General features: G+C 35.9%; 1 protein-coding gene across 3 annotated transcripts in view; it reads right to left on the bottom strand.

The window, feature by feature from the left end:
• Nucleotides 1–809: 809 nt before the first annotated feature.
• Kbtbd3 (kelch repeat and BTB domain containing 3) overlaps nucleotides 810–15,999 on the bottom strand; it is a 30,580-nt gene continuing 15,390 nt past the window's right edge. Inside the window, exons 1-3 of one of the 3 annotated variants that reach the window (XM_045144804.1) lie at nucleotides 8,714–8,811; nucleotides 8,203–8,319; nucleotides 810–4,164 (exon numbers count right to left, since the gene is read on the bottom strand). In XM_045144804.1, the coding sequence (XP_045000739.1) occupies nucleotides 2,562–4,160 (1,599 nt within the window). In that variant the 5' untranslated portion in view covers nucleotides 4,161–4,164; nucleotides 8,203–8,319; nucleotides 8,714–8,811 and the 3' untranslated portion in view covers nucleotides 810–2,561. Of the gene's footprint in view, nucleotides 4,165–8,202; nucleotides 8,320–8,713; nucleotides 8,959–15,999 lie in introns of those variants that run through there. The other 2 variants (XM_045144803.1, XM_004652942.2) reach the window with 2 other exon arrangements.

The raw sequence follows: 15,999 nt of genomic DNA, 5'->3' as shown, positions 1-15,999 counted from the left end.
TTCTGAAGAGTCAGTGATGAAAACACTCTGTTCTTATATGGTTAACAGTTTGGTAAATCTACACACAAGTCATTCAGTGTTCTTAACAACTGGGGAATTCTGCAGTGTTTATTTTTGTCTTAAACAAACATACCTAAGATGAAAGGGCAAAGCCAACTATTTGAGTGATCATGTGCTAAGACAGAAAGACCATTGATTTCTATAGAGTAGGTTTTATTTGACTGATTAGAGACATCCCTGATCTTGAAGTACAAGAAAATATTCTGTAATATTGTACTGAAAATATATTTGATGTTATGTTTGCATAAATTTGTATGGTAAAAATGTCTTTAAGTGTACCTACATTTTATATTTATTTACTGTTGAGTATAGGAAACTATGTTTGGTTTGAGAGAAATACAGTGTACATATTACCTGAGATGGAAATCCAGGAAATCGTTAAGTGTACCTACATTTTATATTTATTTACTGTTCAGTATAGGAAACTATGTTTGGTTTGAGAGAAACATGGTGTACATATTACCAGAGATGGAAATCCAGGGTTTTATGCCTCAAATGCCTGCATCTTTTAAATTAAAGAAACATACCTCTTGCAACAGAAGCATTCAGCTCAGAACAAGAATAGTCAATACACTTTTACTGTTGATGAAAAATTAAACATCGACACAGGTTGTAAATACTGTTATCAATATATGAAGGCTCATCATTTTTTGAGAAAGTACTTTATTATGAATAATTTAGCAAAGGAGTAAACCAACATGGTGCTTTACAGATGACATTTATCATTCAAGAAAATTGAAACACTCTAATTGAATCCTGCAATTTCTTATTGTAGATTTTTGGTATATACCTGGAAGACTCTAAGTCAGTGTACCAAAGATACTTGTACTTACATACTGATTGCTGTATTATTCATGATAGCTGAGATATGGAAGCAGCATAAATTTCCATCAACAGACTGATGAATGAATAAAATATGATTTAGACATAAAATGGAATTTTATTTAATTATAAAGAAGTCATAGCATTTGCAGGAAAATGAGTGAAATTGAAGATGATTATGTTAAACTCAGGGAAATAATTAGTGCCTGTGTTGTTTTCTCACATATGGAATCTAGATTTAAGTGTGTGTGTGTGTGTGTGTGTGTGTGTGTGTGTGTGTGTATATAACATAAGGGGCTATAACAGGGAAGAAAGTATCTTAAGGGGAAGGAAGCAGGATAGAATAGGATAAGCACATGTGATGTGAAAGTAAAAGGAGTTTCTAGGGAGGAAAGAACAAGAGGGAGGCTGAGAGGACAAAGAAGGCCAGTGGTAGGGGAATAAATAAAATCAAAATATAATGACATATAGATGAAAATTCCATAATGAAACCCATAATTTAAATTTCAACTTAAAATAATTTAAATTTTAACTTAAAAATGCAAGAATGATCCATTTATTATAGGTTAAAATTTCCATATTCTCTGTATTAGGACCTGACATTTGTATAAACAAAGTTACTTTATTTTATTTTTGTTTTATTATTATTTATTTATTTATTTTGGTTTTTGAGGTAGGGTCTCCCTCTATCTCAGGCTGACCTGGAATTCACTATGTAGTCTCAGGACAGTCTCAAACTCACGGTGATCTTCCTACCTCTGCCTCCTGAGTGCTGAGATTAAAGGTGTGTGCCACCACACCTGGCTCTAGACAAAGTATTTTAAAACTCCCATTTTGAATTCAAGAATATTACTCAATGAGTTATTGTTAAGACTAACTCAGGTCCTGTATACATAGAATACTACTCAAATGAAAATTAATTTACTAAGTTTGAACCAGCTAAGAAGAGAGCTAAAAAGTAAAACCAACTGACACAAATAAGAGTCTGTAATTTTAAAAGATTTACTTAACTGCTAATGTCATAGCATTATAACATGGTCCAATATGCTCTTAATGAAAGGTTGAGTGAAAGTTAATGTATGTTTGGTGTACTGATCAGAAAGATGGGGGCCATAAATCATGCAGAAAAATTATGATCAAAATAATAAATAATGGTAAAATGAAAGACATGTTTAAAAGAAGCTAATCAACAATCAGAAACGGTAGTTCAACAACTCTTAAACCTGCAGTACTCAAGGTCAGATCTACACTTACTTCTAATTTACCTCTCATGCCAATTAACATACAGTATACAATTTATTTTTACTACCTCAAAAGATTTCTTCCATAAACATAATATAAATCTGTGAACACTGATTTCAAGTACGTTTTAGGGAGAAAGCATTTTAAAACTCAAAGTGCTAAAGCCTATAACTTTTATTTACATATAAAAATAACATATATTCTGGAATATCCAAGATTAAATTATATTGAGCATAATTCTTGGAACAATATATTTTGTATTTGTTAATTTCTGGGAACTTTATTCATAGATAGCATACATACATAATTACTGTCTAACAGCAGGAATATTTTTACTTGATTAATATGTGAAGCTCTTCTCACCCATCCTTATGGTAAACAGATTGGCTGCCATTTACTAGATCTGAAATAGTTTTAGGATATCCACATGAATGCTTTCAGAAATTATTAGAAAACCATGGGTCCCTGTACTTATTGAACTGAATCACCTGGCAGTAAAATTCAGTTAAGGCTCTTGGCATCGGAGAGACCTCTTCCCACTCTGACCTGCTGCTGTGGTAGACCTGCACTTCATCCGTGATTTCATCTGGGGCATAATCGCCACCTAATATATAGATCTTATCCTCAATCCCAATTGCACCTGCATTAAAGCCAGCACATTCAAAAGACCCTTCGCCCTTCCAAACACAAGTATCTGGGCAAAAACTGTAAACTTTATAGGTGGAAAGATCACATATATATAATGTGCAGTTGACTGGGACAGCTTTGATTAGAGTAGCATGAAAAAACTGGCCAAACTCTGCTACTAGTTCAGACCACTGATCAGTCATAGCATCATACTTAAAAAAGCAATCGAGTGATGGGTTAAATGCATCAGCTATCTCGACCTCTGATCCAAGAACATAAATGACATTTTGGCATGCGCTTGCCTCTGGATAGTATATGCCTCTGGGCAAAGGGCTAACTGATATCCACTCTTTAGACAATGGATTGTAAGATTCAACATCTAAGAGACTTTTAATGTCCTGAGATCCTCTAGTCTTTCCACCTATGACAAATAATCGGTTCAGAGCCATAACTGAGGTGTGCATAGTTCTTGGTGTTTTCATAGTTGACACCAAGAAGAAATCATTTTTGACTGGACAGTAGCACCAGGTTTGGTCAGTGGCATCATGGTAAGACTCAGCGATATGAAGCCGAACTTTCCTACAGCACTTCCCTTTGCAGCCACCTGTCAAAAATATTTTCTCACCATAGCTAGACAGACTAGATCCTGGCAAATCAATCAGATGTGATTGTGGCAGGATTTTCCATGAATCGGTTTTAATATTATAGCAAAATGTATATTGATTTTCTCCATTTTCTTCAGTTTTATGTATGAATATGTATTTTTCAGTTGTGGATGGTCTAGCATCTGGGAAGAGGCCACTAGAACCTTGCACACACTTAATGGCATCCACGATTGTGTCAATGCAGTTAGTGCTTCTGAGTAAATACTCTTCATTGAGCAGAAAGTCTTGAAGTGTTTCCTCAGATAACTGATGCAATCTCACTTTTTTAATCAAATGAGGCAGATGCTTTTGCCTTGATTCTAAGTTATGTTTAATCCATTTAAGGACAACCTTCAGGACAACTTCTTCTTCAGGTACATTTAACTCATCTGATTCCAGACATTTTTGCAGTACTCCAAAATTAATCTCTAAGAAATCACTAGACTTAAATAATAAATAAAAGTGATGCTGTACAAAGTATAAAGCATGATTAAATAGACGGGTAGAGCCATAGCTGTCCGATATAGATAACAAATGTAAACAATTGACAAGATTAATGTTTTTTATTAAAAAGTCACTGCATGCTTTGGATAGGAAAGAAACTTGAAGAAATGATGATAACTGGAAGAACATTTCCACATTATCATCTGTTATTTTTGTTTTTCCAGTATAAGCATAATCAAGAAATGCTTTTACTGCTTGGGAGGATAAATTAGTAATGGTAACGCTTCCATCATCTCTTTCTTTCATGTTTACTTCAAACATAGCCCTGCAAAAATAAAGAATACAAGAGAACAAGTAAACAACACATTTTCTTCCATAGTTATTTTCAATATTACCTTAAAGAGGCTCCCTTTATCTTTATGTTCATTTAAGTATAGTTTTGAAATTACATTTTAGTGGTATCCTAATAAATTATTTTAGTATCTACAATAATTATATACTATATTGCTTATCTAGAAAGAAGCACATTATATAATTTCATTGAAAAAAAATATATATGCAGTGTAGTTAAGATATAACAAGTAATCCAAATGACTGTAAAATTGTTCAAATTTTATTGTTATATATAATTCACAAATTAGGAAAAATTTTCTCTAATAGCAATTAATCTCACCTATGGGAGTAATAGTTGAAATTACTTAAAATATGCTTTGTAGTTTGATTTTAAACTTTCTCTCAGGAGCTGGAGAGATGTCTCAGTAGTTAAAGGTACTTGCTTGCAAAGCCTGACAGCCTGGATTTTATTCTCCAGTACTCATGGAAAGCCAGATGCACAATGTGGTACATGCATATGGAGTTAGTTTGCAGTAGCAAGAGCCTCTGGCATGCCCATTCTCTCTTTCTCTGGCCACCTCTCTCTGCTTGCAAATAAATGAAAATATAGTTTTTAAAATTTCTTTATAGCCAGGTGTGGTGGTGCATGCTTTTAGTCTCAGCACTCTGGAGGCAGAGGTAGGAGGATCACCATGAGTTTGAGGCCACCATGAGAATACAGAGTGAATTCCAGGTCAGCCTGGGCTAGAGTGAGACCCTACCTTGAAAAACAAAAACAAAACAAAACAAAATTTCTTTATAATTAATTTGTAATTTGACTATAATGCAACATGAAATATAAAATACACTGAGATGCCAAGTGTCACCATGAGGTGGTGTGGCTTTATAGGGAAACCTTCCCAATGAAGACATGTGTCTAAAAAGATCCAATTTGTGCAGTACTTTAGGGAATAGGGCATGAGATTTCATAAAATAAACATTGTGTCATCCTAGGACACAAAGACCCAAAACAAATTCTTGTGGTAGCAATCACTAAGAACACGGAGAAGCAGAGATGGCCCCTCAAGTTTGAATAATGTGGCTGTACTGAGAGCTCTTCATAGTATTTTTTTAGAATCTACCAATGGTAGTAGAATCCAAAGAATTGATACAGTCAGTGTAGTGCATGGGAAAAATATAGATTATTGGAAAAGTGTGGGCATGGTCTAAAATATATGTTACTGTTTATCTTACTTTAATTAAGAGTATTTATTCTGGTAGTATAAAAAATAGCTTGTGAGCAGTACCCATAGGTCCCCATGCACTCCTGGGAGAAACCAGATTTACTACTCAAGCCTGCTCCAAAAGGTAACTCAATCTATGAAAGAATACCTTTCAAATAAGGTAGGTCCTGTGGGCAAAGGATGATAAAGAACCTTTCTGCTAGGTTCTACTAGCTAATGCTTCTTAATACAAAGCCAAATGATGATAAAAATTTACATACTATACAGGGGCATTCAACAACATTTGTCAGTTCACAATTATGGTAGGTTATTAAAATATCTATAGTTCATTCAAGGAGTATTAAGAGCTTGGCCCCTAAACACAGCCATCTGAGTAAGGATGTAGCTTCTTCCACTTAGCCATTTAGTGACCTGAGAAAGGAGACTGTGTTTGCATCAAATTCTTCATTTGAAAATGGATAACCTGGAAGCCTTTAGCTCCCTGGGTTGTTGGACCAGATCACTGAATTAATGCAAAAGTGTTAACTATAATGTTCTTACTGTGAGAAGGCAAATGATTTCCACCAGATTCTATATATTTTAAATTTATTATGAGCTTCCTCAGTTTATTCTAGAAGATAATGTAAGATATTTCTGAACTATCTTACATATTTTTCAAGTTTCAGTTAACATTTATCTCAAAATTGCCATACTAAAATCATAAAGAAGTTTCTCTAAAATATATGATTACTTTTCAGTTTTTTGAGTTTACCTCTTAATCATAATTTTTACTGTCAAAAGAATGTTGGCATGGGAATCTACCATGCATTAAACACTGTTCTTGCACTTTAATTTTACATTTTTCCTTTCAATACTTCTATTAGTGTATTTTATCATTACACCACTATTCCCAGTTAGTGATCTTATCATACAAGATTGTAAATGATAAACTTTATACTGATATTTATATGTTTCCATGTGAGCTAGGTATTCACTTAATAAAATATAGTAAATCTGTCATTTTTGTTAAAACAGCAGAAAAATTGTGCCCCAGTGGCCTAATGAATAAAGCAGCATGAAAAAAAAAAATCTCAAAGCCTTACTATATCAGCAGTAATTTTAAAAGTCAAAAGCAGATCTATAACAAAAGGACATTAAAATTAATGAGATATTATGGCTAAAAATATTCAATTCAAAATAATTTTGATAAGATGAATAGAGAACTACAACTTCAAAAGTTTATAAGAACTTATTTTATTAGCATGAAAACATTACAGGGAAATCTAGCTGTATGCTTATAACAGGTTATTCCTTTTTTGGCTAGGCTTGAAAATAATAATTTTATCAGTTCACATTAATTGAATATAATGGACATTAGGCTATCCAATAGACTGCATTAACCCTCAGAATGACCCTTTGAGTTGAGTCCTAATTTTATTGTCCTAATTACTGTTTTTTTTTACTAATGAGGAAAATTAGGCTTAAAGAAAGTTAACAATTTGTCCAAGGTTGTATGTCCAACAAGCAGAATTGGGATGGAAACTTAGGGGTGCATTGTGTAGTGAGACAGTACTTGCTGAATATTCTGGATATCTTCCTATAAACACAGGTGGCATAGCAAGGATAAGGAGCAAAAAGAGCTACCCAAAAGACAGAGGGAAGTTAAGTGGGCACCCAGAGTGTCAGAGTATACCACTGAAGGCCCCTATAGAGTTTTTAGTATATGTGAGAGGAAACAAAGGTCAGGATGAAGAGTTTTAAGTTAAGTAGGTAAGCAGCTAGGTCCGGGATGCTGTTCCTTCTAGTGCACCACACAGCACTGAGCCCTGGCTCCAACTTCCAAGCAAACCCCCACAGAGGCATGTTTCAGCAAGCAGTAGATATCAGAAAGTGTTAAATAAAATTCAGCTTACACAATGCACCCTAAGGGCAGTAAGGGTGAAGTCTAATTAGTCATAGAAAAGTAAGTTTTAAATTATGGATTAAAAATTAGAACAGTGGGCTGGGGTAAATGGCTTAGTGGTTAAGGCATTTGCCTGCAAAGCCTAAGGACCCTGGATCGATTTCCCAGAACAAATGTAAGCCTCATGCAAAAGGGGCACATGTGTCTGGAGATTGTTTGCAGTGGCTAGAGGCCCTAGTGTGACCATTCTCTCTTCCTCTCTATCTTCCTCTACTCTCTCTCAAATAAATAAATAAATAAATAAATAAATAAATAAATAAATAAATAAATACAAATACTTAAAAATATAATAGTATAATGCACTGAGTTCTATCCCTAGCATAAAACCATAATTAAAATAATCTAAATTCCATATTGTTTCTGTACCTTAAATCTTATGGTTTTTATCATGTTTCATAATGACTTAAACCCTAATCATTTTTTCTTCCAAACTTGAATATAACATGAAATATTGAAATTAGGATTTAAGTTTATTGCAGTATGACTAGGAAGGCTGATGGACAGAATGTCACAGAGAGAGATGACCAAGAGACCACACAGGATGGTATGCCCTGAAACAGTTACCACAGGAGTGTGCTAATGCTCTGACCCTTAACTTAGAGGAGTTAGACACTCACTGCCATCAAAGGTTTTTTTTTTTTTGTTTTGTTTTGTTTTGTTTTTTTTAGGGCCAGGCAGAGGGGATTTCCTGTAGGATAAATTCATGGGAAAACAAATTAAATTCAGAAGGCTGCTTAGAAGCAAAATAGCTTGGGAACACTAGAGAAATGCTTTCATTCCTACAAATAGTTCTATTACAAAAAATATCTTTGCCTAACATAGGAGACTTAGCTTGCTTTTTTGTTAGTTTGAGATAGGGTCTTACTCTGTAACTCAGGCTAGCCTTGAACTTTTGAATCCCTTCTGAGTGCTAGGATTACAGAAGAATTACCATGTCTTGCAGGAGAAATTTTTAAGTCTTCCTTGTTAGAATCCCTCTCTCCTAGGACAAAACGTAGACACAAGTGAATTTTATTTTCTTCCCATTGTCTTTGATCTCTTGTAAAATTGTTTAACTTGTCGTTCTATCTTTTGCTAAAGGGATTCCTTCAAACACAGGTGACCCCACATGAAACATGAAAAATCTCTTCCACTCTGGGTGTGAACATTTCAAAGGGTGAATATCACAAAGAACAGTGGGAAATGCTGTGCTGGGATGCTCTCATAAAGGTGGTCTTAAATTCCTTTACTCACATTTATTAGTAAATCTAGTTTAGTTATTGCTTCATTAAGAGTTAAAATTTACTTGCATGGTTCTGAGGGGGATGGAGTGTAGTTATGAAATATAATTTAAGTATCCATAGCATATAATCCAAACCATATTCTGGGTGAAGTACCTGAAAAAGTCACTGCATGCTGCTAAAACACAACGGTGGCATGGGACTATTTCATCTTTCATGATTATTTTGAAATCATAGAAGACATTTTGTTCTCTAAAATTCTGCAGTACACTTAAAATTTTCTGTCCATGATCTTCTGATACAAGGAAGTTGTTTTTCTTCTCAGATGAAATTCCATTACATGAGCTTCGGTCATTGAAATCATATGAATTATCCATACTGAATTCCATCTGTTCTTATCACTGGAATTTAAAAAAATATCATTAATGTAATAGATGTCTATTGAAAATTTAAGATTTCAAAATCTAATTTTTGGTGTCAAATTATAAAAATGTTCCTGACAACAGTTATACAATAGTCCGTCTTGTTCTGAATATCTGTTTACACGGAATTTTATAGTTTATTTTGAAGTTTCATAAATGTTGAGAATGTAGTGAATCTTTAAAGAATATATTACTGGGACCTATCATCCACGGCTCTACAAGTATGTTAAATAGCAACATGTTCAAGTTATATAACAGATTACCTACTTATTGTTAGTGCATGTGGCATTACTTGGGAAGCAGTTCTTATTTCAGTATAGATTGTGTACATCCCTGTGCCCTTTCATATTGGTTTTTCTTACTAGCAAAGTAGGCATTGAAATGTTGAAGCACAGACTACAAACTTTCTGATACAGGACTTTTACATGAGAATTGGTTTAAAACAATAATAAAACCATGGGAGTTTGGTTGTATTAACTGCTAAGGTCTTTAGTAAGAAAGAAAAGCAACCTCAGGTGCCCTTTGCTGGACATGGTGGCGCACACCTCTAATCCCAGCACTTGGGAGACAGAGGTAGGAGGATCCCAGTGAGTTCAAGGTCACCCTGAGACTACAGAGTGAATGCCAGGTCAGCCTGAGCTAGAGTGAGATCCTACCTCTCTGCCTGTCGCTCTCAAATAAATAAACAAACAACAACAACAACAACAAAAAAAGCGAACATAGGTCCAAGCTGACCTATTCCTAGCAGGAAGAAAAACTTAACTTTATTGTAAAAGGACTTTTTAAAATCAATTTTAAAAATTTACATATAAATATTTTTTTACATATGTTATATTCCTATATTCGCTCACCCATGGCCCCCATTTTCCTGGAGGTCTTCCTCAGTAAGGTCCTTGATTTTCATTGTGTGGGTGCTCAGGGCCTCTGCTAGTTTCTGGGGGGACTGTGCCTTGGGATATTTCTTTTTTTTTTTTTATTGTTGGTTGGTTTTAATTTCTTAATGTTAAATTTAGCAATGCTTCAGAACATCATTTCCCTTCAATTGTGGTGGTTCTGGGAATCTCAAAGCCTGAGTCTGGAGGGCAGCCTCTCTGTCATGTCTCAGGGCTAGCTACAAAACCAGCTGGGGAGCCTGACCATCAGGTTATCTCCTGCAAACATCTGAAAGCACCAAATTGCTTTGCCTTGGGATATTTCTACCCATGCTGTGACTCAGATAATCTTTCCTCTTTTTCGTAACAATCCTGAGCCTTGGGTGTGTTAGCAGAATGTTTTTGGTGTTGAGTTTTCTGTAGCCTCTGTTAATGATATTACTACCAGAAGTAAGGAAGTAAGAAATAGAAAGGAAAAGAAGACTGAGAACTAGGGAAACAGAGCAACAGGAAACACACCCTACTACCCTTAGTACCTCTCTCATGGTTATCCGCTACTCTGCAATCACTCCAAACCTCAGTAGCTTAGGATAGTTGCTCAGGGTTCTGTGGGTCTAGCTGGAGCTTCTTGCTTAGGACATTCATATGGCTCCAGATAGGCAGCAGCTGTGGCTACAGCCATCTTGACTGACTGTGTCATATATTTAATATGGCTTTTTCATTCATATTTCTTTTTCTTTTTTTTTTTTTTTTTTGGTTTTTCGAGGTAGGGTCTCACTCTAGCCCAGGCTGACCTGGAATTCACTATGATGTCTCAGGGTGGCCTCGAACTCACGGCAATCCTCCTACCTCTGCCTCCCAAGTGCTGGGATTAAAGGCGTGTGCCACCACGCCCGGCTTCATTCATATTTCTTTAAAAAGCAAGGGAAGGTAACAACTGAAAACACTTATTTGGCCATTCAGAAGTTGGGTGGGGGAGAGAGAGAGAGAATGAGCATTATAATAGGGTTAAGGGGAAGTAAAGAACACAATTCATAAATATTTGTTTTAGAAATTCAGCAAGGTAGGGGCTAGAAGTGTGGAGACATTTGAAAATTCTGTTATATTTTGCTTTGGATAAAAATTACTTGAATGTGCTAATACATTGAGGACAGAAGGCAGGTGTGAAAAGAAACTTTGACAATGATCCTAACAATCTAAACTTGCTATCTGTAGCCATATCTCAAAGCAAAACTGTTGGATCTTTATACAAATAAACAGGAGAGTAACACTGTATATAAAATTTCCATTTTGGTTAACAAGTAAATAATGGTAGAAATATAAATAGAACTTTTATAGCAACAACAAACCTGACAGTACCAGGATGTATGACAATCTGCATGGCTATCTCATTTGCTCATAATACTTCTAATGCCTTCTTCAAAACAGCAAGTTGAGACTCAGATTAAGAAACATACCCAAGAAGACAAAACTCATATAAAACAATCTCACTTCACTTTAAGTCCATGCTTTTTTAGAGAATTCTGATCCTCAACTTTAACAGCAATCAAACTTAGCAGTTTTAGAACTCACAAGATCTCCTCATAAGGCACTGCTCAAAAGTTACAATAAATTTTGATCATTTTTGAGACAGGTTCTCTATTTATCTTATAATATTGGCCTCAAATTCATGATGTTCCTGTCTATAACCTTTTTTGTTGTTGTTGTTTTGTTTTTTCGAGGTAGGGTCTCACTCTGGCTCAGGCTTACCTGGAATTAACTACGTAGTCTCAGGGTGGCCTCGAACTCACGGCAATCCTCCTAACTCTGCCTCCTGAGTGCTGGGATTAAAGGCGTGAGCCACCACGCCCGGCTCTATAACCTTTTTATAACTTAATGGCAGCTAAAAATTATTGAATAAATAAGAAGTGCTAGGCATAGCCTAATAGATGTTATATGGTATTTAATTTTAATAACTGTACAAAACAGACTTTCCTACTTTTCCTCTTAAGTATAAACACACACACACACACACACACACACACACAATCACAAACATATAAAAACTGTGAAAACTGGAGAGAAGACAGCTGACTGGTCAGAAAGCTTGCGGCCTTGGGTGCTTTTATTTTTTGAGGCAGGGGTCTCATGTAGCCCAGTTGGCCTTGAATTCACTATGTAGAAGAGGATGACCTTAACTTCTGATTCTCCTTCTTCCACATCCTGAATGCTGGGTTACAGGTATATATCACTATACTATTTCATGTGGTGATGGAGATTAAACCTGGGGTTTCATGAATGTTATGTAAATACTCGAGCAGCTTAGCTACAGTCCCAGTCCCCTTACATGCTCTCTTTACCTAAAATACTCTAGATCACAAAGAGGCTGATAACTCTTATGTACTAATGAATACTAATGAATGCATGTAAAGACTCTCAAGGAAAATATGTTCTTTTTAGCTACATGGCTAGGAGAAGAGTAACCTAGTAAGACTTTGGAGAATAACCCTAGCTGAATATCATAAAAAGGTATGGTCTTGGACTGGAGTGATAGCTAAGTGGTTAAAGCTGCTTGCTTACAAAACTTGCCAGCCTGGGCTTGATTTCCCAATACCCACATAAAGACAGACACACAAAGTGACACACATATGTGAAGTTCTTTTGCAGCAACAAGTAGTTCTGGAACACCCATTCTCATTCTCCCTCCGTGCCTCCCTCTCCCTTTTTTGCAAATAAATTATACACACACACACACACACACACACACACACACACACACACAGAGAGAGAGAGAGAGAGAGAGAGAGAGAGACTGGGATAGAGTGAGACCCTATTTCAACAACAACAACAACAACAACAAGCCAAGTCCATGGTGGTGCAGACCTTAATCCCAGCACACAGAAGGCAGAGGTAGGAGGATCATTGTGATTTCCAGGCCAGCCTAGTATTACAGAGTGAGTTCCAAGTCAGCCTGGGCTAAAGTGAGACCCTGCCTTGAAAACAACAGCAGCAGCAACAATACAACAACAGCAAAAGACTTCAATACAAAATACACATTTTTTAAATCTGTGGCTCTGCCACTTTTCCTTCCCCCCACCTCAACACCTACAGAAACTTCTTTTCCCTATGTGGGGGACTGTCCAGGTCTCCTTTCCCCCTCTTACCAGCCGGGGTAGGGGAGAAATTTATTTTGGCTTGGGCAATTTCCTGCTTTGTTTTTCTTCTTAGCTTAACTCTGTCTAAAATAAACCTCATAACAACCTTTTAACAAAAGGACTGTGACTCTATAACCATCACACTTACAAAGGACCAAAGAAGAGTATAGTACCCTACCCTTGGTAGGCTATAATGAAGGGCTTCATTCCACTCCTTTTATTTTCCCACTACAATGTGATAGAGATGGCTAAACCACTAAAAATTGAATGCAAAGACATAAAACTTATAGTTACTATAATTAAATCATAACAGAAATCTAAAAATGATGGAAGTAGCCATTAAGAAGAGAGAAAAAAGAAAGCAAATGAAAAACAGAAGAATGAGTAGAAAGTAAATGATTAATGATAAATCTAAGAACTACTAGAGGGATGGATAAAAAGAAAAGAACTATCATAATAAATGCCCAAATGTAAATTATCTATGGACATTAACTTAATGCTTCCTATAAGCAGTCTACTTCACATATAATGGTATATGTAGGGTGAAAGTAAAAGGATAAAAATATATTATGCAAACATTAATTTAACAAAAAGAAACACGTCAACATAGTCTTCACAAAAAATACCAAAGATGCTACCCAAAAGGGATCAAAGGACACATGCACTGAATTCAGCAAGACCACAGAATACAAGATGAACACACCAAAAGTTTTTATTTCTATATATTAATAAGGAACATATTAAAACTAAAATTAACAATACAATAGCTAAAAAAAACAGGAAACAAATACTTAAATATAAATATTTAAAAAAACATATACAGGGCCCATATACTGAAAAGTATAAAACTTTAACCAACCAAATTCAAGAAGACCTAAGTAAATGAACAGATGTATCATACCTGAAAATTGGAAAATCATAGTAAAGAGTATTAAATTCCCTCATATAATTTATATACAAGTATCACACAATAAAATACCAGCAAAAATTTTATGCAGTTGAGGTTATTATACAATTTACAGAATGATAAACCAGAATATCTAATATCATTTTTAAAAAGAGTCATAATAGGCTATATAGGAGTGGGGAAATATTTCCTGAACAAAACGTCAGTAGCTCAGGAAATTAAACAATCATTTCAACTAGTGGGATGTCAGGAAATTAAAAATCTTTTGCACAGACAAACATTCCATAAGCAGAGCCAATAGATCACCCACTGAATGTGAGAAAATCTTCACCAGCTGTATCACTGATGGAAGCCTAATAACCAAAATCTACAAAGAACTCAAAAAACTAAACAATAAAAAAACTCACTCCAAAAATGGGGCAGGAAAGTGAATAGGGAGTTCTCAGAGGAAGAAATACAAATGGCTCATAAAAACTTCAACAAATACTCAAAATCCCTAGCCATCAGGGAAATGTAACTTAAAACAACTATGAGATTCCACCTTACTCCAACAAGGATAGCAACCATTAAAAAATAAAAAAACAATAGTAGCAACAAATATTGCTGAGGATGTGAGAAAAGAAGGACCCTTATCCACTGTTGTAGAATTTGTGGAAAGATGGACAGACTTGGAACAGATCATACTCAACAAACTCACACAATCACAGAAAGACAAATGACACACTGTCTCATTTATCTGAAGTTCCTAAACTGGACTGGCCGGAATTGCTGACATACCTATAGGCAAATCAAGGCTCTGACAATAGGGATGGAAGGGTTTGGAGGAGAGGAAAGGGAGGGAGAGGAAAAATAAACACAAAACTTAATTCAAAATGAACTGGTACCATAGAAACCTTTATCCTTGGAGATAGACTAAAAGATATAACCCTCAACAAGAGTAAGGGGGAGCACCTGAAAAGAGGGGCTCTAGAGAGGGTGAGGTAAGGGTTAAACTCAATTTTTTTTTCTTGTCTCTGGCCTGTAACTTCCAGTACCAGAAATCAGTTGCTACCTACAATAAGCTGCTGAATGGAGACCTACAAGGTCCCTAAAACAAGACAGGTTTCTGTCAAAGCACTTGATTATCTGCCGTAGGCAAATGGTAAGACCCTATTGCTGAAAAACTATATTCTACTGACACAGGACATAGAGAGACCTGGTTAGAATACAGAAGACTGCCAGTCCTCAAACAGTAAACCCCTCTAGAGCTGGAAAGTGGCCAACAACTGTCTGAGCAACCAGAGGTCTAAGATTCTCAGAAGCAAACACACCGATGTATACCCCAGTGCAATAGTGGCATAGCACCTTGGTGGGTAAACAATAGCTTTCTGATTGACTATGACATAAACTCAGTGGAAAGGAACCTATACTGGGAATTGGGGAATCAGATCAGAATCCCATGGAGACAAAGATTACAATGTCAAGCTCTTACTAATCTTTGGCTAAAGAGGGGTTAACATACATCAACTTCTTCCTAAATTAATAATGTGTATCCCATTTAAACTATGCTGACTTCACTCTCCTTTGGAGTATCTGTTCTTTTTTAGAAGATACTGAAACCTGAGGACATAAACTACCCTTGCACTTCAGCCAAGCCACAGCTGAAACCACAGAGGAATTGGCAAGAACCCAGCAAGAGTGCTGCTTCCATGGTGAACCTGACCATCAGTGCCACGGTGAAGGAGACAGACCCTGAGAATACTCAACACCTACCAAAGCAGAGATACGGAGGCCCCTGAGAGCTCATCACTGAAGTGACTTAAAACATACCCAACATGGCTTGGGGAATTTTGTGGAAGTGTGGAGAAGACTGTAAGAGCCACAGGTTGAGACATCTTCCCCAGAGGCATTCCCTAACCCCACAACACATAACCCACAGGGAATACCTACAACCCTACTGAGGAGGGTTCCCAGTGGAATGGGGGCAGGGATGAAGGATAAGAGGGTGCCAACACATAACGTACTCATACAAAATATGTTGTTAATAATAATAATAATAGAAAAAGTTACACTGAAAATCAAGAATTATGAAGAATTTCCCCTCAATTTTCTTTTAATCATCACAATA

This window comes from Jaculus jaculus, chromosome 3, assembly GCF_020740685.1.
Source record: "Jaculus jaculus isolate mJacJac1 chromosome 3, mJacJac1.mat.Y.cur, whole genome shotgun sequence".
Lineage (NCBI taxonomy): Eukaryota > Metazoa > Chordata > Mammalia > Rodentia > Dipodidae > Jaculus > Jaculus jaculus.
Note: the sequence above shows the minus strand (reverse complement) of the source record. Positions and strands in the feature narration are given on the sequence as shown.